The sequence below is a fragment of the Sus scrofa genome, chromosome 10 (genome assembly GCF_000003025.6).
Source record: "Sus scrofa isolate TJ Tabasco breed Duroc chromosome 10, Sscrofa11.1, whole genome shotgun sequence".
In the NCBI taxonomy this organism is placed as follows: Eukaryota; Metazoa; Chordata; class Mammalia; order Artiodactyla; family Suidae; genus Sus; species Sus scrofa.
The window spans coordinates 68,702,799-68,729,738 of NC_010452.4; the positions used below are offsets into that span (position 1 = coordinate 68,702,799).

Here is a 26,940-nt window from a genome sequence, read left to right on the forward strand (position 1 = left end):
GAGAGGAGAGCAGCCCCGAGCAAAGGGGGCATGCAGGTCTTCAGGCGGCGGTATTGTCACCCCCAGGGCCGGGGCGCTGTTCTCTCCTCCGTCCCTCCAGAAGCTCTTCTCAACTGTTCCTCTGCTTTGAAAAGGGAGGTTTTGAGAAGCCAGCCAGCCCTTCGCCCCCCGTCCCACATCCGGTTCCTTACGTGCCCGCTGCCTGCTGAGCGGTCACGGCTGGGGCCGCGTCTTCCAGGGCTCGGCCTCGGCCGTGCGGCGGAGCAGCCTCCTCGGCGGCCTCAGCCCGTCTCCTCCCGGTCCCCCGGCCACGGTGGGTGGGGCGGGGGCTGGGAAGCAGCCTGGCCGCCGGCCCAGGGCGCGCCCTGGGGCTGCAGCTCCCGCTCCTCCCTCCGAGGAGGCTGTGCCAGGCCCGGGCGCTGGCGGCTCGCAGCCGCTCGGGTGGCTGGGTCTTGTCCGGTGCGGAAGGATGCCTGGTAGCCGCCCGGCGCGGAAAGGGCTCGAGACGCCTGTGCTGGGCGCAGAGGGAAGAAGGCGCCGGACTGCGGTCTGACCTCCGCCCGAGGCGGGGAGGCCCGGCGCTGAGCGCCGCTCTGGGTCCCCCGCTGTAGGGCCGCCCCGTGGGTGGTGTGTTTCCTTCAGAGCCTGTGGCAGATCCGAGGGCGCCCTCCCTGCTGATCCGCTCTGATGCTTTGCAGAGCCTGAATGCCGATGCGAGCACGAACACGCAGCCCGCGGCGCCCTCCCGAGAGCCCCCGGCGACCTGCGCCCTGACCGCAGCCTGCGAGCGCGCCCCCTCGCCCGCCCGGCCGCCCGAGTGAGTGCCCAGCGCCCGGGTCCTGGTCTGCGCTCCGGGGCTGCCCGCGGGGCCGGGACGTTCACGTGCCGCGTCTTTGCAGGGACCCCGAGGTGGTGGAGAGACAGCGGGAAACCCCGAGTGTGGACAGACCTCCTCCTGCGCTGAGCACAACCGCCAGTAAATCTGTGCAGGTGAACGGCGGCGCCACGGTACGTGCCCGGGCAGCTCGGGGGCCTCGGCCCGCGGCCACGCGGTTGGCTCCTGCCCTGGAAGGGTTCACTTCGGCGGAGCGCACCCCAGAGCCAGGCGCTGCCGCACCCCCTTGCTTTCTGCGCCGCTCGGGGCGAATCCAGATCTTTCTGTTAGGATTTGTGGTGTTCTCTGTTTGGTCTTGGGTGGGTTTGATGGTTTCCATCTGGGAGTTAAACCCTTCCTGTCGGCTCGGTTGAATCTTCAAAGAGAACTTTTTTGTAGGTTAAATTACTTTGAAGTGTCAGATGGTTGATGGAGGTGAGTTGGAGTAAATGGCTCTTCTGTCACTTACTCTTCCTACTGTCACTTCCTGAAAACCCTGCTGACTGTACGGTCCTCAGGTCTGCCTCCCTGAACCCACACCCCAGCTCTGCCTGGTTCGCAGTGTGCACACGCTGGCTGTAGAGACGGCTCTCGTCTCCCGCAGGAGAGCACACGCCGCTGGCGTCTCTGCCTCCTTTCGGGCCGTTTGTGGCTCCGTAGCGCCTAAAGGCCAAGGCCGGTGGCACTCGGCATCTCCATGCCTTTTGGGGTTCATCTGTGTGTGCAAGGCGGAAAGCCGTGTTGCGGGGCCAGCTCAGCTGTTGACGTGTCGGGGCCTTTTCTTTTCACGTCCCCCTGCTTCTGAAAGTGCTTGAGAAGGTGTCTGACCTCCCCCCCGCGGGAACTTTCCTCCCGCCGTTGTCACATAATCCAGAGCTGTGTCTGTTCCCCAGGAGCTGCGGAAACCCAGCTACGCCGAGATCTGCCAGAGGACGAGTAGAGAGCCCCCGTCTTCCGTGCTGCAGCCCCAGAAAGAACAGAAGCCCCACGCCGTCGCTTGCGGGAAGGATGAGAGGAAGCTCGCCGAGAGAGAGCCCCCCGCCCCCAGGTCCAGCCCGGGACCAGCCAAAGACCAGAGGAGGCCGCTGGGCCGCCGGCCCTCGCCCCCCGCCCCGGGGCGGCGGCCACACAGAGACCAGAGCCCCCCTCCCAGGTCCCCTCAGTGAGCGCCGAGGTCTGGGCGGGCTGCGAGGAGCTGAGGTGGCCACAGGGAGCGCTGTCTGCTCGGGACGGAGTGAGCTGCGGGTTAGGAGCTGGCAGTGCAGACGAGGCCCACGAGGTGCCTGCACGTTACTTTTCTTCTCTGAGTCGGATTTCCCCCTCTTGAAAAAAATCTATTTTTCAGGATTTAATTAATATAAACCTTATTTTAGGTTGGTGCTTAACTGGAGGTGATGCATAAGTCTGATTTTTTTCAGGATAGAAAATGCATTTATCCTAACAAATTGATATTTTTTATTAAGCCTCCATGTGGCTATGAATGCAAGCTATATATATAGTGAGTTTTTCTAAATTAAGCGGAACTGTGCTACTTGATTTTTTAAAACTAACTGGTTAGCAAGTGCGTATCTCTAAGGCGTCCAGGCTGCCGGGTGAGGCCGAGGACGGGGCGGGGTGGGGGCACAACGGGGCTGTAAGTGTAGCCCGGGGAGGGACGCGGGGCGAGGCCGGCCGCGCCACCCGCTGGCCTGCCAGGTGGTTCTGGCATCCTCTGGGGACAGCCGGGTTTGGGTCTCCTGGGCAGAGTGACCCTGCAGAGAGCACTGAGAGCCCCGGTGGCCTGCCAGCAAGTGACCAGCTTCTCACTCCAGTCTCAAGTGGCTGTAGGTAGGATAGACTCAAAGCACATTGTGAATAGAACTCAAACGAAAACATCAACTTTGTTCCCTCCGACATGTTACTGCAAAGTTGTCCCCTGATGCTTTGCTCCCAAGAGCTGGCGGGAGGACGCGGAGCCCAACCCCTGGGAGCCGCCTGCTCTTGACCCTCGGCGCACGCGGTCCAGCCGCTCCGTAACGGAGAGCAGGTGTGTGTGGCCTCTGGTGGCGGAGGAGCGAGGGCGCTGTCGTCACCCTGACACAGGGTCTCCAGCCCCTCGGGACGTGCCGCTCTCCAGGACACCGCGCTCAAGCTCGCAGTTGATACTAAAGTCAGACATCAGTTCTTTCTTTTAAGATGCCTCAATTGTTTCTTTAGTTATTCCAAGCAGCAGACATTAAAATGAGAATATTTCCTGCTACATGTAACCATGCAGTTTATTCCACAAATGTTATTTAACAAGACTGAGGTTTTTTGTTTTTTTTTTAAGATTATTTCCATCCAATATTTAAAGACTTGAATTTTATTTAAACTTGAAAATGACTTTGCCTTAACTTTTGTATAAGACAGCTTAGAGTTCGTGAGCCCGGCCCCGGTTGTCGGGAGTGATTTCAGTTCCTCGGCTCCGTGGGGCCTGCTGTCGCTGGTGTCACTGAGCACGTGCACGTGGTGCAGGAACGCGCAGTCGGGTTTGTAATATACCTGCAAGATCGCACCCAGCTGATCCTTTTTCAGATTGTTGAAAAATTCTGTAAATGCCGATAGTCGATACTGTATTAAATGGGTGCCCTTGGGAGTGTGTGCTCTGCTTGTACAGTTGTAAATAGTCAGAACATATTAAAAAGGTACCCTAAAGAGAAGAGTCTGATAAAAATCGATATATTGTAAATGTTGCTATTGAGCGGGATGTAGATAAACTCAATGTTGTGGTTTGAGTATTATTTTAATTTGTTGGGGTTTTTTCCTTTTTTCTTGTACTGGTGTGTTCAACTGATTCTGCCTCTTTGCTGCTGCGAAAGGGAGATGGAAAGTCATTAAAACCTTTGAATGTTTTCATGCTCTTAAAAGGATGTAAATATGTACTAATCACAGCTAATGTGAAAGGGTTTTCGAGGTATAATCTAGAAAGTGGAAGCTGGCGGGGTCCTCAAGTGAAAGTAAATAATAATCTCCTTAAAATCACAAATAGCTAAGCGTGATTTGCCTGCCGAGGTGAACGGGCCCATCTCCTTCAGAGCAGCATCTTTATTCAAATACCCAGACACCCACACAGTGCTCATACTTGCAGATGCCCATACAAGGATCAGAGGGGTTTATTTCTTGGTGGTGGTGAGATTGCTGCCTAAAAAATCAGAAATAATGGACTGTTCCCACCCAAACGAAAGAGCACTGTACAGAGTTGGGAAGGCCAGCTCTGAGCCCTAGGAGTTCCCTGGGTGTGGCAGTCTTTGCCAGAGGAGGAGCGAATGTTGTCACCCATCGTCACCCCCAAGTCCCAAACCCCTTGCAGCCCAGACACTGGCTTTTCATGAGGACAGAGCCCTTCCCTGGAGGTGGGTGTGCAGAGCTGTGTGTGCGGACGGGATGGTTGTGGTCCCTGTGACAGCAGCACGTGGCGGGCCAGGCGTGCAAGGGTCACGGCTCCCCAGCCGCGCCCGTGGCAGCAGGGGTCGAGGTTTCACTCTTATGGGGTCTCTGTGGCATCCTTTCTAATTTGTAAGTAAGCGGAGTTGCCGATGCCGAGTAGCTGTGTGCCCTTCCCCCATGATGTCCCGTGCACAGGAGGTGCACGGAGAGCAGCGTGGCCCGCGCCCGCGCCTCGTGTGTGGCCTGCCTTCCCCCAGCCTCCCCTCGAGGTGCAGAGTCGGAGAGAGGGCAGTGACAGCGGCATTTTAACCTGTACAATCGTGTGATGATCCTTAGGGTTTGGAGATAAAGGATGAGAATCCAGCCTGTTTCAGCAGACATGAATTTCAAGCAGCGTAGTTGCTGTTCAGGAGTTGGCCTTGGGGTGACCGATCCGGCCTCCTGTAACCGCGTTGCCACTCGACGCTGGCCGGGCAGGAAGCCTGACACGCCGCCGTGTGGGTCGGGTCTGGCCGCACAGGTGGGGACTGGCTTGGGGCCTCAGGTCTGTATCGGCCACGGCCACCGCTGGGCTGTCCCAGGGCCTGGACCTCGCGGCCTGTCACCTGTGCCCGAGGCAGCAGACAATCAGCCCAGAGGAGAGCCTGCAGCCGCAGCCCCTTGGGGGGGCTTCTGTTTTTGTTCTTCTTTCATTAAGACTGGAATCAAGCTTATGTGTAAACTTATTGGTAATTTAAGTTTCCTTTGTGTCATTCAGTGTAAAAATGTCTAATTTGAAAAAATGTAGGTTATGAAAAATAAAGATTTAGGCACTGTTCAGGTTTTCTTTTGATTTTTTTAATTAAAGTTTTCTTTAAGGATGCATCTTTTCCAAAAATAATACTCCGTCTGTTCCCGTCTGTGTCATCAGGCTGAGACCCAGGCTCCCGCCTCCTCCTCCGCGGCGGGAGGCCTTTCCCCAGGCCTGATTTTAAGCCTCCTGGGCGGGCGCTGGGGAGACAGGCCCCCTGAGCAAACAGTTCATTGCATCCAAGGTTTACCAGCAGACTAAGTACCCGTGTGTCAGGCTCCCCTGTTTCTCGTGTTAAGTGCCCATGTCTCGGGAGACATCCCGTGAAGTCACCTGCGGTGGCGGTGGCTGTGGCGTCCAGACCAGGCGCGGGTCCCCCCCAGGGCTCTAACCCCCGCACGCGTCCGGCCCTCCCTCCGCCCTGTCCAGCCCCTCTGGCCCCTCTCACCGCGGCGGGAGGCAGCCCCTCCGGGTTCCTGGCTTCCAGCCCCGCGGTCGCTGCCCGAGAGACCCGGCGAAGCCCATGCCGGTGCCGCGTCCACTCTGCGCGGCCAGCGGGCCCCTCGACCCTCCTTTCCTCTGCTGCTCGGTCTCAGTCCAGACGTGGAGCCCTGGCCCCGGCACCTCTGGCTCGGGTGGCCCTGTGCCCTGCCGCCCCCCGTCCATCCGCCTCTCCTAGCGGCACCCTCCCTGCTCCGCGTGGACCCGCCCGCCGCCGCCGGCAGGAGTTGCTGCCCTTCCTGCTCCGCCCTCTGGCCGCCGGCGGGTCTGGTGGCACAGGGCAGGGCCTCGTTCCCCGTCTGCCGGCCTCACGCCAGCGCGCCCTCGTTTCTGAGGAAACATTGAGCAAAGCGTTGGAGCCCTGGGTCTCAATGGTGTCGCGTTTCCAAGTCTTCCCAGCTTCCTCAGGGATGCCGTGTGGCTTGGGTGCCTGTCTGTTAAATCTCTGTGTTCTTCGTATCTCCATGCGATTCTAGATGGAACTTTCCCTGTTCGTTGTTGTGCGTTGCCAGCACACAGAACGACTTCTGCGTGGCGGAAGTATTTTCCTTCAAACCCCAGCCCCACGACGTCCCGTGGCCCAGATGGGGATACTGGGGCCAAACGTAATCTCACTGAACCCTGCGAGTTTGTCTTTGAACCGAGTACACGTGGCCATTCCTGCCCATTTTGCAGGATCCAATAAGCCCCCCAAGAGTGGAAGTGTCCCAGAGACTGATGGGCATGCCCTGCTGTGAGCAGCAGCCCGGTTCTGCCCTGTGCCCCTCGGAGCCCCCCCGGCCCCCGGCCAAGCTCGGGGAGGTGAACATGAAGAATTCCCAGCAACATGGTTTCAAGTCTGAGGAGGCCGCCCGGCCAGTTTTCCCTCAGACTCGTCCACCCGGAGAGAGTGACGCAGCGGAGAGCAGGGGCCAAGCGGAAAGGCCCGAGGGCAACCATGAGTTTAGCCTGCTTTCCGCACGTGTCACCCCATTTGCGCCTGTCTCTAGACTTTGTGACTCCCCTGGAAATCTGCGAAAACACAGCCTGTTTCTGGGCAGAGACCCCACACAACAGAGTAGCCTGAAGTCCGGGCTCTGTTGCTCCCTCAACAGCAAGCACGGAAACAGGCTTTTGTTCATTTATTTATTTGGGCCTCACACCCGGCATATGGGCGTTCCCAGGCTGGGGGTCCAACTGGAGCTACGGCAGGGTGGCCGGCCTACACCACAGCCACAGCAAGGCCAGATCAAGCCGCATCCATGACCTACACCCAGCTCACAGCAACACCAGATGCCACTGTCTCCAGGACACATGGGTTCTAGTGTCCTCATGGGTTCTAGTCCAGTTTCGTTACCTCTGAGCCACAACAGGAACTCCACAGAGAGGCTTTTAGACACTGAAATATTTAAAGCAAACGTCTACTTTTTCATACATGTCCCGGATGTGGGTGGGCCACAGCCCTCCTTCCCAGAACCGCAGGGCCCCCAGGATCCTGCCCTGAGCACCGAAGGGGCTTCCACTTCCGGAAGAGGGTCGCGGAGCGCCGAGGCTCCGCGCAGGCCTGCCAGCCTCCTCAGGGTCACCCCAGCGCTCGCTGGAGCTCGGCTGCCAGGCGCACCCCGAGGTTTGGTGCAGAGACCGCGGCCCCACCAAGGAGCGGAGCACGGGCTGTCGGCTGTTGGGCGCCGCAGGTGCTGCCCGCGGTCGGTGGACCCGACCCGCCGGGGACGCCGGTGGAGCCTGCGCGGGCCCTGGGTACGCGCGAGTCCGGCGCCGTCCTCAGAAGCACCTGCGACCACGCCGACGCCCCGCCCCCCGTGGGGAGCCCGCCTGCAGCGGTTTGGTGGCGCCAGGGTGACGAGGCTGCTTCCGCACCCCTGCGGTCTGCGGCGCTGCGTGCGGGCTGGTGGCCGTGCCGGCCCAAGCCGCCTCCGCTCGCTGCTGTGAAACGCTCATGCCCTTCGGGTGGGGCCCCGCCAGCTCCCCCGGAAGCGGCTGCTCGGCCCGCCCCGCCTGCGGAGCGGGACCCGTCGGGCGTCCCGGCCTCGGGGAAGGTCCGCAGGACAAACAGGGAACCAGGCGAGGTTCCCTGAACTGGGCGAGGAGGGGCCTCCGGCAGCGATGGCCCCGGCGCCCAGGCCTGTAAGGTCGGTGCTGGCAGGGGAGGGGCCACCTTTGGGCAGGTGGCACTCGTGAGGGACACCTCAGATGCACCCGGGGGGCGCTTGGGGACAGGGTGCGCCGGGCCGGGAAGCCCTGGGGTAGTGGCGGCAGCAGGAGGGCAGAAGTGGGCAGAGGTGCCCAGAGTCAGCAAAGGGAACACGGAAGACGGGGGTAAGGAGGGCTGCGTCGGGCTCTGTGCCCGCGGCGAGACCCACGCGCGGCTCTGGTCTCCGGCGCCCTGGGTGGACTCACCTGCTAGTTCCCCGGAGGCTCACGTTGCCTAAGAGGTGGAACGAAACGACCCTCTCAGTTGTTGAGATGGGACTGACCGGCGGTGTGGGAGTGGTGTCAGGTGTATAACAACCATTCGGTCCATGGAGCTGTTGTCCAGTGATCACACCAGGTCCGGTGAAGGTTGGTCACCTCACACGGTACAAATGGTGTGAGTGTGACAGGAACATGTCATGTTTATTCTCCTAACAGCTTTCAAAGACCCACAGAACAGCACTCAACTTGCTGTATCCCCAGGTCTTAGGTATTTTGTTTTAACCACCTTCACCCATTTCACCCACTCCTGACCCCTGCCTCTAACAACCCCAGCCTGTTCACTGTGTCTGTGACCTTGGTGTTTTGCTTTGTTTTTAGATTCCTGCGATGAGTGAGATCCTGTGGTATTTGTCTTTTCGGTCTGACTTATCTCACTTGACATGTCTCGGCCGTCAGGACATCCTTCTTTTCAGGGCTGAATGTTTACATTGCCTGTATCCATCTCTCCACTGTCTTCATCCGTTCATCCATCGAAGGACTCTCACTTGGCTCCCCGTCTTCGCTGCTCTAAGTCATGCTGCCTGAACGGGGCGGCACAGCCTTTGCTTTTTCTTTGGAGTGGGTGTTTTCGGTTTCTTAAGCAGATACCCAGAAGGGGCACTCCTCGGTCATGTGGTGGTTCTGCCTTATTTTTTGAGGACGCTCCGTGCTGTTTCCCGTAGTGATTGGAGCGAATCTCCTTCCCGCCACTGGTGAAGGAGGCACCCTTTTTCTCCGCATCCCCTCCCACTCTTGCTATTTGTTGTCTGTTTGATAACAGCCATCCTAACAGGTGGGAGGGATGGCTCACTGTGGTTTGATTTGCATTCCCTGTCAATTAGCAGTGTTGATGAGCATGTTTTCATGTGCCTGTTGGCCATCTGTAGGTCTGTATGTCTTCTTTGGAAAAATGTCTGTTCACATCCTTTACTCAATTTTATGTATTTTTACCTTTTTTTTTTCTTTTGGCCACACGCATGGCATATGGAAGTTCCCCGGGCTAGGGACTGAATTTGCGATGAAAGTGTGACCTTCGCCACAGCTGTAGCAACACTGGATCCTTAACCCATTGTGCCAGGCTGGGGATTGAACCCGTGCCTCAGCAGTGACCCAAGCCACCACAGAGACAACGTCAGATCCTTAACCCACTGGGCCAAAGCAGGAACTCCCCTTTGCTCAATTTTAAATTGGGTTTTTTGCTGTTGAGTCGGATGAGTTACATATTTTGGATATCAACATCTATCAGATACATGATTTGCAGGTATTTTCTCCCATTCTGTAGGTTGCCTTTTCATTTTATTGGTGGCTTACTTTTCTGTGCAGAAGCATTTTACTTTGATTTAATCCCATTTGTTTATTTTCGATTTTGTTGCCTTTGCTTTTGATGTCAGATCCCTGAACACATCATCAAGACTGATGTCAGGGAGCTTTGCCACCCGTGTTTTCCTCTAGGAGTTTTAAGTCGTCTTCAATCCACTTTTAGCTGATTTTTGTGTGTGGTGTAAGAAAGGACCGGTTTCATTCTGTTGCATGTGGCCGTCCAGTTTTCCCAAACTGTTTATTAAAGAGACCGTCCTGGAGTTCCCGTTGTGGCTCAGTGGTTAACGAATCCAACTAGGAACCATGAGGTTGCGGGTTCAATCCCTGTCCTTGCTCACTGGGTTAAGGATCCAGCGTTGCCCTGAGCTGTGGTGTAGGTCGCAGATGCGGCTTGGGTCCCGCGTTGCTGTGGCTCTGGCGTAGGCCGGTGGCGGTGGCTACAGCTCCGATTTGACCCCTAGCCTGGGAACCTCCATATGCCACGGAAGCAGCCCAAGAAGTGGCAAAAAGACAAAACAAAGCAAACAAAAAACAAACAAAAAAAAGAGACCGTCCTTTCCCTATTGTATTTTCTTGGCTTCTTTGTCATAGATTAATTGATTGCATTTGCATGGGTTTATTTCTGTTTCAGTGCTCTATGTCTGTTTTTATGCCAATACTATACTGTTTTGATTACTGCAGCTTCATAGCATTAGGAAGCTTTATGCCCCTAGCTTTGTTTTTCTCAAGATGGCTTTGGCTATTTGGGGTCTTTTGTGGGTCCATAAAAATGTTAGGATTTGTTCTATTTCTGTAAAAAAAAAAAAAAAAAAGCTCTTTGTATTTTGATAGGAATTGCATTGAATCCATAGATTTCTTCAGGTAGTATGGACATTTTAACAATATTAATTCTGCCATTCATGAACACAGCATCTTCGTATTTATTTGTGTCATCTTTGATTTCTTTCATCATTGTTTTATAGTTTTCAATATGCAAGTATTTCACCTCCATTAAATTAATTCCTAGGTAATTTTTTATGCAATTGTAAATGGATCATTTTCTTAATTTGTCTTTCTGTTACTAGTATATAGAATATAGACACTACTGATTTTATATATTGGTTTTGTATGAACTTTACAGAATTCAGTTAAGATTTTCTATATAAAAATCATGTAATTTGCAAATAGAGATCGTTTTACTTCTTTTCCAATTTAGATGGCGTTTCTATTTTTTTCCTTGCCCAGTTACACTGGCTGGGACTTCCAATACTGTGGTGAACAGGAGTGATGAGAGCAGGCACCCTTGCTTGCTCCTGATCTTAGCGAGCTCTCAGCTTTTCACCACTGAGCATGTGAGCTGCAGGCTTGTTGTAAACAACCTTTATGATATGGAGGTATGTTTCTTCTGAACCCACTTTGTTAGAAGCTTTATTGCAAATGAATATTGAACTTGGTCAGATGCTTTTTTCTGCATCTGTAGAGGTGATCGTGTGAGTTTATCTTTCATTTTTCACATTCGTTTTGTGTCACTGATTGATTTGTCAGTGTTGAGCCCTGCATCCCTGGAATAGATCTCACTTGATCATGGTATGTGATCCTTTAAAATTATTGTTGGATGTGGTTTGCTAATATTTTATTGAGGATTTTTGCATCTATATTCATCTGGGATATTGGCCTGTAATTTTCTTTTACCTTGTTGTCTGGTTTTGGCATCAGGGTAATTGTAAAGTTCGTGAAATAAGCTTGGAAATGTTCTGTCCTCTTCTGTTTGGGGCGATAGCTTGATAAAGGCTGGCATTAGGCCTGAAAATGTTTGGTAAAATTCACCCGTGAAGCCATCTGGTCCTGGACTTTTTTTTTTAACTGAGAGTTTTTTGATTACTAGTTCAAGCTCTTCACTAGTCATTGGTGTGTTGAGAGTTTCTATTTCTTCATAATTCTGTCTTCTAAATGATTTTTAAGGTATACACTCTGACAGATGATCTCGACAGATGTCTGGATATCTAAAATCCTGTGGCGTTTTCAAGCCAGTGGTTTCGACTGCTGCACAGCTTCTGGGTCTGGACTCAGCTATTGGAAGGAGGTCTGGAGGCCATATCTGTGTCCACCTGGGGACTGAGTGGTCTGCTGGGGACAGTGATCCAGGAGCCAGGTGGGCAGGCTCCCTGCAGAGGGAGGAGGCGCATCGTGGGCAGGAAAGTTCCATGGACAAAGGCCAGCAAGACTCATGGCCCCACAGCAGTTTTCCCTACACGGGAGCCTCCCAGTCCCAAACAGTCCATGACTTCAGCCTCAGTCCCCAGCACAGGGACAGTTCAAGGGTCAATATTGCTCCTGCAGGTCCCTGAAGGGCAGGATCACCCTGGCTTCTCCTCCCGGGGCTGTGCCCAGCATACACTCGCCTCTCCGTGACGCCCCCACCGCTGGATCCCGCCGCACCGGCGAGCCTTCACCCCATAAAAGGGGAAGTGTCTGACCCCAAGGCCACACCCTCATTCTGACACCAGAAGGTGGAGGGAAGACTCCCAAGCCTGCGGCCTCTGTCCTCAGCTTTGTCCTTACAGGTGGGCCTGCTCCGTGGACTGGGCTGTGGCACTTTTGTGCCCTTGACCAGGGGCCGGGTGGGCAGCTCTGAGAGAGCATACGGCCTCTGGGACGTATGTGGGTCAGGCTACCTAGGACCCGAGATGGCGCCTGAGGATGCAGCTGAGGGCTTGCTGGGCTAGGGGCATCCAGGGGCACCAGGAGGGTCATTCTTAGGCTCCTTCTGTCCCCTCTACTTGCTAAGCCTGCAGAGTTTGCCTGGAAATGTGGGCAGCAGGCTTTATCTAAACTTTCCTCTCCAAGAGCAGAGGCCTCTTTCTTGTGACACAGCGTCTGGCCTCCAGGGGGCTTCCCCGTCCCTTCCCAGGCCCACGGCTTAGCCTCTGGATCCATGGCACAGCGGGAAGCATGTGGGCTGGCCCTGGACTGGCACAAGGAGGGGGTAGGTCCTGCGTGGAGGGTGCCCCCGGTGGCCCATCCTTCTCTGTGGGGCCCCCTCTGCTCTCACAGCCCCACGGAGGAGCCGGGTTTAGAGGGTAACAGTGCCCAGGGCTCCAGCCCAGCGAGCTTTCCTAAAGTTTAATTTAGCAGCATCTTGGCTGATCAAAGCCCTAACTTCTTGCTCGGAGGCAGAAGATTCTAGAGGCAAGATTAATTTATTATGTGGAATTTAAAAGGCATTGGGAGTTCCCGTCATGGCTCAGTGGAAATGAATCTGACTGGCCTCCATGAGGATGCAGGTTCGATCCCTGGCCTTGCTTCAGTGGTTTAAGGACCTGGTGTTGCTGTAGCTGTGGCATAGGCCTGCAGCTGTAGCTCCGATTTGACCCGTAGCCTGGGAACCTCCGTACGCATTGGGTGCAGCCCCTTCCTGGCTGCAGATGGCCCCTTCTGGCCGTGACCTCACCCGGCCTCTCCTCTGGCGTCTCGTCTGAGTCCTGGCCTCAGGAACCAGGGAGGAGGCTGCCCTGCTCCAGGCTGCGCCCTGGCCTGAGGTGCTGGTCCCTGAGCTGCCTCGGGGCCTTGCTCCCTTGAAGGATAGAGCATGTTTACAGCCGTCTGTCCTGCAGTCTAAGGAGTCTGACAGCCTGCCCGATCTCGGCCTGTCTCTGTCTCCCGGAGCCAAAAGTGTCATCAGGGTCCCTGCTGGGAAAGCCGGGCCTGGCTGAGCACATCGTTCACACCAGAGTATCTCCATGAGCCGATGGTCCGGCCACACCCCAGCCTCTCCCCACAGCACAGTTTTTTCATTCTCACAGTGTGGACGGGCTGAGAATTTTCCAGATCTCCGAGGTTTGGTTCCTTTGGCTTCGTCCTGCTCCGCTCTCACATCTTAGCTAAGGAAAAGGGTCTGCCCCTCCCACCTGGCTTAGCAACCTGGTCGGGAGATGCCCAGTGTCACCACCTCCCCCGACCCCCCGGAGCCCAGCAAGCTCTCTGCCACTTTGTCACAGGGGTCACCATGCTGCCAGCCTTCCCCTTGTGGGGACACCTGCTCCCAGTGACAGACACTCCCTCTCCCCCTCTGCTCTGTCCAGGCTCCCACCAGAGTCACCACTGGTGTCCACATTTCCACCAACTGTCCCTTCTCACCGTCCCGGCTGCTGGTTTTTTAAAAGACGGAAGTATGGCTGATTTCCAATGTTGTGTTAGTTTCAGGTGTGCAGCAGAGTGATTCACATACACACATATAAACACTTACTCTTTTTCGGGTTCCCTCCCATGATAGGTTATCACAGGACGTTGGGGTACGCTTCCCTGTGCTGTACACCTCGGCCCTGTTTATCTGTTTTATATGCGGGGTTGTGTATCTGTTAATCCTCTAGTCCTAATTTATCCCTTCCCACTTTCCCCTTTGATAACACAAGTTTGTTTTCTATGTCCGTGAGTCTATTTCTGCTTTGTAAATCAGTTCATTTGCATCATTTTTTTAGAGTCTACATAGGATATATGACATTTGTCTTTCTCTGACTTACTTCACTTAGTGTGATCATCTCTAGGTCCAGCCATGTTGCTGCCAATGGCATTATTTCATTGTTTATGGCTGAGTAGTATTCCATTACGTATATACACATACCGCATCATTATCCGTTCATTCATCGATGGACATTTAGGTTGATTCCATGTCTGGGCTATTGTAAACAGTGCTGCAATGAGAGTTGGGGTGCATGTGTCTTTTGAAATTATAGTGTTCTCCTGATATATGCCCAGTAGAGTAATTGCTGGGTCATATGGTCGTTTTATTTTTAGTTTTCTGAGGACCCTCCATTGCCGTCGGTGTCGGAGGGGTCCTTGTTCTCCACACCCCCTCCAGCGTTTACTGCTTGTAGGCTCTTTAATGATGGCTCTTCTGACCCGTGTGAGGCGAGTCCTCATTGCAGTTTTGATCTGCGTTTCTCTAGTGATTAGTGACGTTGAACGTATTTTCCTGTGCCTGTCACTCATCTGTGTCTTCTTTGGAGAAACGTCTATGTGGGTCTTCTGCCCATTTTTCGATTGGGTTGTTTGGTTTAAAACTGAGTTGTACGAGTTGTGTATATTCTGGAGGTTAAATCCCCGTTGGTCGCCTGTACCTTCTCCCAGTCCATAGGTTGTCTTTGCATTTTGTTTATGGTTTCCTTTGCTGTGCAGATGCTTATAAGTTTAAATAGGTCCCATTTCATCCAGGCTTCTTCCAACACGCCCCCCAAACTTCCAGCCTCTACCCTCACCTGTGCCAGAGCCCCTTCCTCAGGCTGAGGTATTTGTCACACAGCACCCACCTCACGGCACCAACCTTGTCTCAGCTCGGATGCCGTAACAAAACGCCACAGATGGCAGCTGCAAAAGCAAACCTTCGGGAAGTTCCTGTGTGCCGCGGAGGGCTAAGGGCTGTCGCTGCAGGAACAGTGAGCTGAGCTGGACTCCTGGCCCAGGAGCATCTCCATGCCCAGAGTGGGGCCGAAGCAAACAAGCAAACAAAACAGACCTTTTTGCTTCTCCTGGTTCTGGAGGCTGGAGGGCTGAGACGAGGCTGCTTCCTGGTGATTCCACCGTCCTCCTGGCCTGGAGGCGGTGCCTTTGCTCCACATCCACTGCTGCAGGCAGAGAGCAGCATGTAGGGCCTTCCCCGCACACACCCAGGGCGGTGGGGCCACCATCCAGCAGGTCAGCACGGGTGCCCACCCGGTCCTGGTCCAGGCACCCGGGGAGATGAGCACTGACCTAAGACCGGCCCAGGCAGGTGCAGGTGGATGGCCTGCAGGTGTGGCGTGAACACTAACACCTGCTCCCGGCAAGGGTCGCCCGGCTGGCTGGGAGGAGAGGAAGTCTCTTTCTGTCCACACTCCTCACTGCAGCGGCAGGAGATGGAGCCAGACTCTCGGGAAACTGGCCTGTGGTTGCCTTTGGGGAAGAGGCTGGAGGGCAGGGAGGGAGGGAGAGGCGATTTCACAGAGCGCCCCTCCACCTGGGGGCCTTGGCGCCCTGCACGACTTCTGTCGCTGAAGAGTATTTGTTGTCTCTTTTTTTTTAAAGGGAGGCGCCTGAGAAGGGTTTTCCCACGGCAAGGAGTGAGTGAGTGTTCACTTTAAAGAATGCTAATGGCTATGCCCTTAGCTGTCAGCCGGTGGGCTCTCGCAGCTGCCCGGCCGAGCTCCTCGCAGCCCTGACCTCACCCACCAGGTGCCCGCGGCCCTAGGGGAGCAGGAGCGCTGTCCCGGGCATTAGCTCTCTTCCCACGTTGGGACCCACTGCCAGCCCTAAACGTCACCACAGTGTCCCTTGACCACTCACGACGGATCCCACGTTGGGAACGGACTCCGTGGGGGTGGGGGGCACCCTCTGTCTCTCTCCCCTTATCCTGCTTCCGCTCTGGGTGGAGAGCAAGCTGGACTGCGCGGTCCCTGCTCCCGACGTGACTTGCGTGTGGCGCAGCTCCTGCCCGCTCTCTCCAGCTCAGCCACACCCCCAGCGGCCCCCCCGCCCCGCCTCGCAGGAGACCCGGATCCCAGTCCCCTTGGAAGCAGGGGGGGGCCTTGGGTCTTGCTTTGACCAACAAAGCGCGCGGGGCGGGGGGGGGGGGGCGGCCGAGGGGAGGACACGTGTCACCGAAGGGGTGTCTGAGGGCTGCCTGCCGTGCAGCAAGTCGTCCTGGCGGCGCACGCTGGCTCCCCCCGCCCCCAGCGGCTCTCAGATGGGGGTCCCCTCTTGCCTCCCCGCGGAGAGCCTTGCTCAGAAGTGACGCCTCGCCTGCGCAGGGGCCGGGCGGGGATGGGGACACACGCCCTTCCCCTCCGCCTGAAACCGCTCTCGGGAGCCCCTGCCGGCCACGCTGACGGCAGAAATGACGGCCCGAGCAGGTGCCACGCGGAGGGCAGCCGCGTGCCTCCTGGGCAGCAGCAGGTCCTTGGGGAGCAGGGAGGGGCTCTGGTTCTATAACGGGAAGCAAGCAGGAGTGACGGGAAGCACGCGGCTGTCAGGAGGAGCCTGCCCCTTCATCCGCGTTCATCCGGGCTCTGTGTGCTCGGAAGCGTCAGGTGCGGTTCCTGGACATGCGCCACCGGAACGCAGCCGCGTTCAAGCGCGAACGGCATCTCTCCCCCAATTATGGGCGATGAATTCCTTTCATGTTTTGCCAGTTACGCTCTGGTGCCCATTGGAGCCAATCAGCTGAGTACATAATACAGAATGAGGAGGAAAGAGACCAGCTACGAAACACCAAAAATAACTGCTTGGTGCACTGATAATTGCGTTATTCTCTGCTTTTCCACCACTCGCATTAGCTCTGGGGGAAGGAAACATCCTGCTTCCCTAAGTCGAACACTTTATTGCCAACCTGAAACGATTTCAGGATTGGCTTCCAGAGGTGGAAGCAGCACAGCCGCGTGCACAGCGTTGCAAGGTGCGTGGGGCTGCAAGAGCAGTGAGGATGCAGGTGCTGTGATTTCAGACCCGGTCCGCAGCAGAAGCTGACACAGGAAAATGCAGGAGCAGGGATTCCGGAAGCTCAGGGGAACGGGAGTGGGGAGGGGCGGGTTGGGGGGAGGGGGGAGGGGACGGCACAAGGGGTCGGGGAGCCGCCCCGGCGGAGGTCACGTGGGGCGGGAGCCGGGCGGGCCCCTCGCTCGCTGCGGGAGGCTCAGCCCGAGGGCTGCTTCCGCGATCCCCGTACCTCATCCCTTCGCGCTGCGCCGAGGGCGGGGGGCGACGCGGGACTCAGCGGGAGCGGGATGGCTCATCCACTTCCCTTGTGCCTCCTGCGAGGGGCGGGTTCCTCCCAGACCCCCCTGTGCCCCCTGTGTGCGCTGGGCTCTGCGGGGCGCCTGGTGATGGAGGAGGCCCATCCGCTGGGGTTCGGGGCCAGGAGGGCAGCCGCGGCCGCCTCCTCTCTCCGCTCCTGGGCCAGGCTGTTCTGCTTCTGCGTCGCGGAGGGTGGGCCCGGCTCCAGCTTCTCGGTGTTTCTAAGGTTCCTTTCAGCCACAGGATCGGTTCTGATTCTAGTCTGAGTCAGGGCCAGGCTGATGCCCGCTGCGGACCCGGGCAGGGAGAGCAAGAGGGCGTCCCATGCCCCTTCCCGGAGCCCCGCTTCCTGCACGAACGCACCCAGAGCGGCTGGGTCCTGCCGCCAACAGCGTGGTGGGGGAGCCGGGCCCTGGGGGGAGCGAAGCAGGCCTGCGTCCCCAACCTGGGCCCGCTGTCCAGTAGGACTGTGACGCAGGCACTGGTGTGACTCTGAATTGCCCGGATGCCAGGCTACCTTGAATTAAAGGTGTTTCTTCACTCAGTTCTCCAGCCCTTCGACAGGTCCTGAGCGAGTATCCAAAGGGATCCGTGCAGCCCAGGGGCCTTGCCGGCCCTGAGCACGTCTCAAACCATCCCTGGGCAGCTCTCAGAGGTGCTCCCTCCGCCCCGCCGCACCCCGCTTGGCCTCTGCCCCCCGGGTGCGGCTCGTCGCAGGGCGGGGCTGCGGTACTGGGGGCAACTGAGGGGCCCTGCCAGCCGGTGTAGCCACCTCTGCTTTCGAGGGGAAGAGCAGGGCCCGCCTGCGAGGAAGTGCCCAAGTAGGAACTAAAGAGACGCGGGCAGGTTCCAGGCAGAAGGGTTTTCTCTGTAGGTGAGGCTGTGTGTGTGTACGAGCGGTGTCTGCCTGCACGCGCGCGTGTGCGCGGGAGAGAGGACAGGAGGCGCAGTGGGAAGGACCTGTGTGGACCACACCGTCTGCTGATGTCCCCATGAGCTGCTTTGGAGGCGGCGCTGGAGAGGGACAGGTAACTGCCTGGGAGCCTGGCTCTCCCTGGAGGGCCTCTAGGTATCAAGCCCACTTTGTCTCTGCGGTTTCAGGCACCCACCCCCAGCGAGGCACCCGCCGGGCTCTGATGGTCCAGGCAGCCTGAGGCCGCCGTTCTTGGCCAAGGCAGAGATAGCAAAGCTGAGAAGCCCGGACAGCGCGGGTTCTGGGGCGCAGGCATCCTGCCAGCTCCTGAGTGGCCTGAGGAGGCCAAGGGGATGTACTGGGGGTTTGAGTTCGACTCTGTCATTTAACAGCTGTGTGACCTTGGGCGTGTCACCTAACCTCTCTGAGCCCCAGTTTATTCACCTGACCTGTGGGGTCTTTGGAGAGAAAGGAAGGGGACCACATGAAAACTCGGGGGCCAGGACCATGGAGGACTCCATCAATTTGCCTCCACCCTGCTTGGGGGGCAGCAAGGCCCTCTCCCTTCCCTGATTCTCCGAGAGAGGCAGGGGGAGACAGAGAGGCTCAGGAACGTGCGGGCAGGGAGTCTGGCCTGGGTCTAGACCCTTCCTGAGGCCGTGGTACTTCCTTCACCTGCATGAATGAGACGCTCCTGACTGAGAAGGTGTCCTCAGACCCCTGAGACTGTAGAGCAGGTGGGACAGGGCAGTGGTCCAAGGAGCCTCCACCACAGAAGGGGCCCAGTGGAGGCCTGTGCTCTGCTGGCCTCGGTGCTCAGGGCTGGCCCAGGACCCATGGCTGTCCCTGCTCCACCCAGCACTCTGGGCCCCTGCCTGCCCCACAGAGGTCCCAGTGGGTACTGCCCACCAGGCCTGCTCCACCGACTGGTCAGCTGGTCCCCCATCCAGGCTCAGTGAGTCCCCATGTCCTGCTGCGGGAAGGCTGCTGTTGGCCCTCCATCCGGTGCTTCCCAGCAAGCAGGATGGGAAAGTGAGGCCCCCCCCCCCCAGCCTCATGGTGAGCCTGGGCTGGAGCCAGGGGAAGGTACCCAGCGATTCTTCCACATCCCGAGTGGAAAGCAAATGTGGGAAATAAGCTGGAATGTCACTTCCAAATCAGGTCACAGAGGGATGGTGTCCCTTGGCCTTGCAGCCCCAGCTGACACCTGGCTAAGCCGAGTCAGGATTCCTGGGCCAGAAGCTGAGACAGTAACTGTCTGTGCTCTTGAGCTGCTAAGCAAGGCCACTTGTTATGCAGCCATGGATTGCTGCTGCAGCCATTACTATCTCTGTTCCTTGTCTGAGTGTGACCTCCGAGTGCAGCTGTTCCGCTGGACTCTGACCCTGGACTTGACTCTTGGCATTACTCCAGGACGATGGTAAACCCCTGCCCAGCCATGGCCGTAGTCCTGCAAAGCAGTGGTCAGAGAACAAAGAAGGCAGTACGTGCGCCACTAGCAGGAGGGACCAGGGCCAGGGCAGGGGGATGCTGGCGGTCACACTGGGGTGTTTGGAGTCGGGGCACAGGACAGTGGCTGCCTGTGGCCAGCCTGCTCCCCTCAGCAGTCTGGCAGGCCTGGATTGCGGCCTCCTGCAGAGAGTCACTAAAGGCCTGCAGGGTAGGTTGGAGGACTTCACTTCTCTGGGCTCTCCTGGGCCACAGACGGGGTGGTCCAGGGGGCTGAGCCCCTCTCGAGGCGTGGGTGTCTCAGTCCCCATAGGGCCCCACTCTGATCAATCAGCTCCAGGGGTGGCCTTGGCACAAGGACCAGGAGGACGGTCCCCTACGTGATAGGGTTTCCCCGGGAAGCTGGGCGTCACTCTGTGGAGGGCACGCTGTAAGCCCAGACGCCATGCTGCACGCTGTGTTGAGGGCTGGGTGCGCCCCAGACCTGCCCTCCAGCCGCTGACCCGGCAGAGGGCCTGGCTCCAGCTCTCATATGGCCTCACCCAGGAGTCTGGCTGGTGGGGTCCACCCCCACCCCACCGGTTTGCACACCGACAGTGCCACCCAGGCTCTGCAGACCTGGGCCCTTCCCCACGTGGACCTCCTTCAGTTTCCTGGGTGCAGGGCCGCAGGGCCTGGCCCCGTGGAAGAGGCCGGGTCCCGTCACGCGGCTCCTTCTCTTCCTGCTCTGCCGCTGGGAAACGATGCTTCTGCAAATCTACTTCAACAGGGCAAGTTCTGATTCACTGGCCCCGAGCAACAGAGAAGCTCTAAAAATGGCATTTCTGAGCACTGCCTCAGTGGCTAGGGGACCTCGAGGGCTCAAGCTGGCCCTGGAGAGGGCATGACTCATCCTTCGTGTGCGCGGTCGGGAGGCCCTGACCCAGCTGAGGGGGCCGATGCCAAGTCTGGGTTGGTCCCCACCTGGGGGGTGCAGAGGAGACCCCACTGCAGACCCAAATGCAGGATGGGTCCCTGTCCCAGAAGGAATGGGATCCTGTCACCTCTCCCAGGCGGGAGGGGGCCTTCCTCAGTGAGCTCGACAACACCGGCGGAGATGCTCCCAGCCGTCGGGGGCTGGGGTGCAGGGAGGGGCACTGCCTTCCACCAATGGTTGGGGCCAGTCCTGGGCCCAGAGCAAAGCGTGCCCACGTTTCTGGGTGCCAGCCCCACTCTCATTTGCTCCCTTGTCTTTTTCCCCACAGTGTGCAGACAGCGGGCTCTCAGCATCCTGCAATTCTCCTCAAGGTGAGACCTTCCCAGCCCCCGGCCCCAGCCCACGTGTGGACCCCTGGTTACCCCCATGCTCCGGTGTTGCCCAGTGCAGGCCTGGAGCAGCCAGGGAGCCACAGGGACCTGAAACAACACGCGTCTGTGTGTGACTCAGCCGGGGCTTCCCCGCAGCCTCTGGGCGCAGGAAGTTTACCTGGGAGGGGAGGCTGGAGAGGAGCCGGGGGGGAGAGGCAGGGGGCTGCAGACCCCGGGAGACCTGCCCAGCCGCTGGACAGTATGGGCAGCTCTGGGGCCAGGACGAGGAGTCTGAGTGCAGGCAGGAGCTCCTTCTGCAGCCCAGCAAATCCTCCACTGGTCTGGGTGATCAGAGGGGGTGCCTGCCCGCGGGGCTCACAGTGGCGTCCGTCCAGACTGTGCCTGCAGCCACCTCAACAGCCTTCAGGTCAGATGGGCCACCTCTTCTGATTGAGGCAACAGGAGGGTGAGCTGATAGGTCCTCACCCCACGCTTGGCAAATGCCAAGGGCCCGTCCCTGCAAACAAAGAACCAAGGTCAGTGGGTCAGGGAGGGAGGAAGAGCCTCCCTGAAACTGCCCCAGCTCCGCCCCTGGATAGTGGGGGGCCAGGTCCACAAAGCTCCCGCCCCCGAAAAGACAGAGGTAACCGGCTCCCGGGAAGCAAGCGGCTGCCTGCCTGCCGGGGGCACAGAGGAGCTGCTGCCGGCTTGGCCTGGCGGGTCCGCACCTGATGGGTCAGTAATCCGGAGGGTGAGCCCCCTTCGTCTGTTCCTCAGAGAACAGGGCCACCCTTTCTGGCTTCACGGTAGCAGGAAGGAGTTCTGGGCCAGGTCTGGATTGACAGCAGCTGCCTGGGGGTTAGGTTGAAGGCAGAACACTGATTTCAGGCCAGGTCCTCTCTGCCGAGGAGGCAGTAGAATTTTCTGGAAGCTTCTGAATGCAGGTCCCAGGCCGGCTCTGCAGGCCGAAGAGTGCTGGGCACCCGGAGCTGGGACGCAGGTGGGCTGCCGTGGGGCACAGCCAGGGCATTCTCTGCAGCAGCCGGCTGTTAGGGGGAAGCCGAACCAAAGGGGGGGGGTTCCTGGGCCCCGGGCCTGGGCCCTGCTCCTGGGTCCTCCCCAGGTGGGCTCTGGGGCCTCCGCTGAGCCCCCAGGTCAGGGTCAGGGCGTGGCATCCTGTGCAAAGAGCTGGGGGGTCCTAACTGCGAGGCGCCCCCGCCCCCGCATGGGCCCAGCCAGCTGGACACCATCAGGCTCCCTGCCCGCGTCTCCCGAGCCCAGCTGCAGGTGCGCACGAGCAGACCCAGGTGGGCGAGAAGCCCAGCCTCGCTTGCTGCCTCTGAACCACCAGCCCTCACGTGGTGACGTGGCTCCGGGCGAAGCGTGGGAGGCGCCACGGGAAGCTGCCAGGAGAGGGGTCTTGCAGACTCCCGGCTGCCCGCAGCACACAGGATGCCCTCCGAGGGGACCGTGGGGCACTAGTGGGAACAGGCCCTGGGGTGAGGCACCTGCTCGTTGCTCTGGAGACCGTCCCCTGGCTGCCTTGCAGGTAGGGGTGATGGGCGGGGGTCCCGAAGCTGCCACAGCACTGGGGGGGGGGGTGGCTGAGACGACAGCCTCTGGGGCATGGGGCCCAGGGCACCCGGCTGCAGCTGACAGGGTGACAAGGAGGGGGTGTCCCCTGATTCTTAATGCCTCGGTCACCCGTGTTGCCTTCCCTTTCAGCCAAGTGACCGCTGGCCCAGGGACATGCCTTGGCCCTGGGGGAGAGTGCTTGTGGCCCAGGAGCTGCTGCGTGTGGGTGTCATTTCAGCAGCTCTTGTCCCAGGAGGCTCCTCCAGAGGCTAGTATTGCACCCCTGCTTCTGCGCCGGACCTGATGTATACAACCTCCCTGCCTTTAGCCCTGAGGGTCTCCCCAGGCCCTCCTGGGGCTCCACTCAGACCACAGCCTTCCGTCTTCTGCGTCTAGGCTGACTGAGCTCTCTGATCTCAGGGCCTTTGCGCTTGCTATTTTATCCGCTTGCAACCCTCTTGGCTGGTTTGGGAATTCATCTCACGTGTTGCCTCTTTCAGGAAGCCTTCTCTGACCAGGGCTATCTACCTTCTGTGCTGAGCCGTCTCCTCTTTCATGTCACTAGTGGGGTCACCTCTTGCCTTTGTTTGTGTAACTAGTTACTGTTTATTTACCACCATCAGCTTTGCTTCGGTTGCGTTCTGGCACATAACATCCACCTCCCAAACTGCGTGGCCTAAACTGCTTCTTCTGTCTGTGCTGCTGGGCAGAGGGAGGGCTCGGCTGGGGCAGCTTGGAGCCTTAGGCTGGCTGTGGGCCATGTCACCTCAGCTGGGGCCAGAGCATGGCTGGCCGGGATCCTCTGTGTCCACACCGTCCCCACACAGCCAGTCTGGGCTCCCTGCAGTGTGGCGCAGGCAGACGCCATGCATGGCGGATTTAAGGCCCCCAACCCTTCTGGAAGTTTCCATTGTATTCCGCGGTCCTCAGGGGGCCGGCCCAGGGTCAAGGGGAGGGACCACTCAGGGGCAAGTCCATCGGGACACATTTGCATGGACGGCCAGCTGCCGCAGGGCTGAAGGCCAGGCACGAGAAGCGGCCGTGCGTCCCCCCCGCCCAGAGCCTGCGTGGCTTGGCCTGCAAGGAGGCGCGGGTTCTCTCCGGGCGGCGAGGGGACCCAGGCCGCTGGGACCCGAAGCTCCTGGGGAGGCGGCCAGACGCATGCGCATTCTCCCCGCAGCCGCCAAGGCGCAGCCTTCGCTCGCTCGCGGAGTCGGTTCAGGGGCGACCCTAGTTAGACTCCTTCCCCGTCCTGCTTTGGTACCAAGCCTCGGCATCGACTGGCCGCGGCCCGAGGACACCCAGGGCCAGGGCTTAGAGAAGGACAGTGGAAACGGGGAGCTCGCTGCCAGCGCATGCTCCGTGATGGGGCGGCCAGGGCCGAGGCCCGGCGGTGGAGGCACCAGAGACCTGATCGCTTCCTTGCTGGCAAAGCTTCAGCCTGCAGACTTGAGATGAAAGTCAGCTGCGATTTGCACAGGATTTTAAAGTCATGCACTCATTTGAAAGCAAACGCTCTCACGGAAGCTAGAATTACGGCCAGCAGAGTGGACAAGGGGGCTGTGGCTCTGCCTCCACCCCTGCCCCCATTGCTGTTTTGGGGCGCCTCCGACTCAGGGGCCGCCGCTCTTCCCTCCAGGTGAAGCTCAGGACATGGCTCTGTCCCCCGCTCTGGGTGAGCCCTCCCTTCTTGCCTTTGACTGTCTGTCCTCGCTGCCTGCACATCCGTGTCGGCCACAGGGGAAAGCACACGGGCCGAGATGCAAGCCCTTGGCCATCCAGACTGGAGGAGGCAGAGTCTGGGTTACACTGGTCTGCGCAGTTTGAGTCGCTCTGCAGCTCGGGAATCACCTGAGGGAGGTCGGAAATGCAGGCTCCCAGGCCCCACACGGCTGCGGGATAGGAGTCCCAAGTTTGGTCAGCCTCCCAGGGGTTCAGCTTCCCTCCCCTTCTCCTGCCCTCCCCTCCTGCGCTCCCCCTCCTCCTGCCCTCCCCCTCCTGCCCTCCCCTCCTCCTGCGCTCCCCTCCTCCTGCCCTCCCCCTCCTGCCCTCCCCTTCTCCTCCCCTCCCCTCCTCCCCTCCCCTCCTCCCCTCCCCTCCTTCTGCCCTCCCCCTCCTGTCCTCCCCTTCTCCTGCCCTGCCCCATTTCTGCCTGAGTAGGGCAGCCTACCACCTTGTGATTTAGGCAAAGAACCCCCTTCCTTGTCACCGGCCCTGCTTTCTGCCCCAGGGAGACTGGGTAGCACAGACTGTTCTGCTTCTAAGTGGCGCCTCCATCCTCCAGGCTTGGGTATCTCACACCCCTGTGGTCAGGCGATCCTACTGCTGCTTCCAAAAAATGAATAATTGTGCCCCAGAGGAAAAACCATCTTCTGAAATGAAGGGATGGCAGATGGGTTTTTGTCCACTGGACGAACCACCCCAATCACGCACACGCCTCCAGCCACCCCAGTGCCCACGGCCTCTGCCTCCATGGCCACAGCGCAGGGCGTGAGGTCCAGTGTACTTCTGTTGCTTTTCCTGCAGCCACCCCTCCTCCTCAAAGCACTCGGGCTTCCGACCCGGCTGGGCCACACTCGGGCACCACTGCCCCCGCTGAGCCAGCCCCTGGCTCGGCCTCTGATGTAAGTCACGCTGTGGTCTCTTGAGAGGAGCCCGGGCAGGATCCAGCCCTAGGCTGTCAGAGCCCCCAAGACCCCTGCCACCCAGAGCAGCCCCCCAGGGCTCCTCCAGGACACCCCTGGCCTGCCCGCTGGGCCCGAGCGTGGGCCGGGCTGTGGCTGGGATGGACTCAGCACGCGGGGGTTATCGGGGCGGCCAGGCCTGCCCAGGCCCTTGGACAGGGACCAGTGCTCTGGGGTCAGAGACTGACGTGCCAGGGACCAACTGACCTGCCCTCCAGGCCCCTCGGTGCCACCTGGCAGGCCTTGTGGGGCTCTGGCTCCCCGCCTCTGGCCACCTCTAAAACGCTGACTCTCGGGGCGGAGGGTCACTCCAGGCTGCCCTGACCCCCCTGCTCAGCTTCTTCACACAGAACCAGGGCGCCCCTCACCTGGAGTTCACCTCCCTCTGCCTCCTGCCCTTGAAGATGGTCTGTGCCCCTCGTCCTGCAGGGCACACCCTGCTGTGGTGTCCTGACCTGGTCTGACTCATGCTGGTCTCCTCCCCTGGCTTTGCCCAAATCCAGCCCCTGCTCAACCCCCTCATTGCCAAGGCCGCCAGCGAGTGTGATTCAACCACCTCGCCTGCAACACTTGGACCAAACCCAAAGTCCCATCACAGTCTAGAAGTTTCCCGATGGCCCCTACCCGGCCCCTCCTCCTCCCTCAGCCCCATGCACAGCCCAGGCCCCAGCTGGTCCCACAGTCCCTCCCAACTTCAGACACAACCCAACCCCTTGCCCCTCTCTGTCCCCTCCAGCCTCACTCTCCTTGCCTCCGTCATGCGTCCTTGCCCCTGTGCCAGGCCTAACCTCCGGGTGCAGGCGGGGGCCCAGCCGCAGGTGGTGGAACGAGTGAGAGAGCAGCCAGTATATTTCTGCTACGGCCAAGGAAACAGGACTGCCCCGCACAATAAGACCGCAGGTTCTTACCTGTCGCCAGGAGCCACAGCTTCCTCACCTGCCTTGTGTCATCAGACTTAGCTCAGCGCAAAAACTGGCCTGTGTCTCTTTAAATTAAATCTCTCCAGGTTCCGGAGAGATTGTGTCACCTGAGCAGGCTGTTTCCTCTCCGACAGGTCCCAGGGGATGTTCTCCCGTCACCTGGCTCAGACACAGTCACCTGAGCACACCTGGCAGGGGGCCCAGGGCCACCCAAGACGACTGCAGCCTTTAATCAATGGCCAGCCTGCTGGGCAGCCGCATCCTCTCGTCCAGCCCTCAGGTCATGTAAACTTCCCAGTGGCCACACTTAAGAAGTGAAAAGAACCAGGGGAAGTGAGCCCCAATCAGATATGTAAACATCATATCCATTGTATTGTTTCAACATGGAACCGATATAAACATTCTCACCGAGGCAGCAATGCTCTTCCTCGCGTCCCTGGTGTGTTTTACACGAACAAGGGCCCGTCTCAGCTGGACGTAACCTCGCCTCAGCCCCGACTGTCACCCCACCCACTCCCTCCTGTCCCGTAACCGGCCATGGCCTGGGGGCGCCTCCCCTGCCGCCCCCACACCAGTAGCCTCCCGGCATGTGTCTCTCCCCTGCCCCCCGCATGTGGACAGGTGCCAGGTGAGCACCTCCAGAGCGGGCAGGCCCTGAGAAGTGGGCTCTGCTGGGGCCTGGCTCTGCAGGAGGCGGGTACCTAAGGGACAGGGGGCTTTGTGGGTGCTCCTGTGTGCAGCAGAGCCACGGGGCTATTGGTCACCTGGTACCCGGGCAGAACATGCCCTTCCTAGACGAGGCCCCAAGGAGCTGCCGGGTGCCTGTGAGCCGTGGCGACCAGGGGCAGCCCTGCCTCCTCTTCCTCTGCAGTCCCCACCGCCAGGCAGCCGGTCAGAACGCGCATCACAGAGGATGGCTTCCTCTCTCTCTCTCTCTTTTATTACTCAATGAAATTGATTACATTTATAGCTGTACAATGATCATCACAATCCAGTTTTATAGGATTTCCATCTCACAACCCCAGCGC

At 58.7% G+C, this 26,940-nt stretch overlaps 2 protein-coding genes across 4 annotated transcripts in view; both read left to right on the plus strand.

The window, feature by feature from the left end:
* LARP4B (La ribonucleoprotein domain family member 4B) overlaps positions 1-5,096 on the plus strand; it is an 86,299-nt gene extending 81,203 nt beyond the window's left edge. Inside the window, exons 16-18 of one of the 2 annotated variants that reach the window (XM_021065070.1) lie at positions 699-817; positions 900-1,008; positions 1,768-5,096. In XM_021065070.1, the coding sequence (XP_020920729.1) occupies positions 699-817; positions 900-1,008; positions 1,768-2,040 (501 nt within the window). In that variant the 3' untranslated portion in view covers positions 2,041-5,096. The remainder of the gene's footprint in view (positions 1-698; positions 818-899; positions 1,009-1,767) is intronic. The other variant, XM_013980371.2, reaches the window with a different exon arrangement.
* On the plus strand, positions 7,586-24,272 carry LOC100625534. Of its 2 annotated transcripts, none has more exons than XM_021065071.1 (2): positions 7,586-7,699; positions 20,691-24,272. In XM_021065071.1, the coding sequence occupies exon 2, from the start codon at positions 22,864-22,866 to the stop codon at positions 23,764-23,766; it is 903 nt and encodes a 300-aa protein (XP_020920730.1). In that variant the 5' UTR covers positions 7,586-7,699; positions 20,691-22,863; the 3' UTR covers positions 23,767-24,272. The 2 variants fall into 2 exon arrangements, with proteins under 2 accessions (XP_020920730.1, XP_020920731.1); XM_021065072.1 differs by lacking the exon at positions 7,586-7,699 and adding an exon at positions 15,971-16,746.

Excerpts from the sequence above, each read along its gene's own strand:
- LOC100625534 (XM_021065071.1), top strand. The coding sequence starts at position 22,864 with ATGTCACTAGTGGGGTCACCTCTTGCCTTTGTTTGTGTAACTAGTTAC.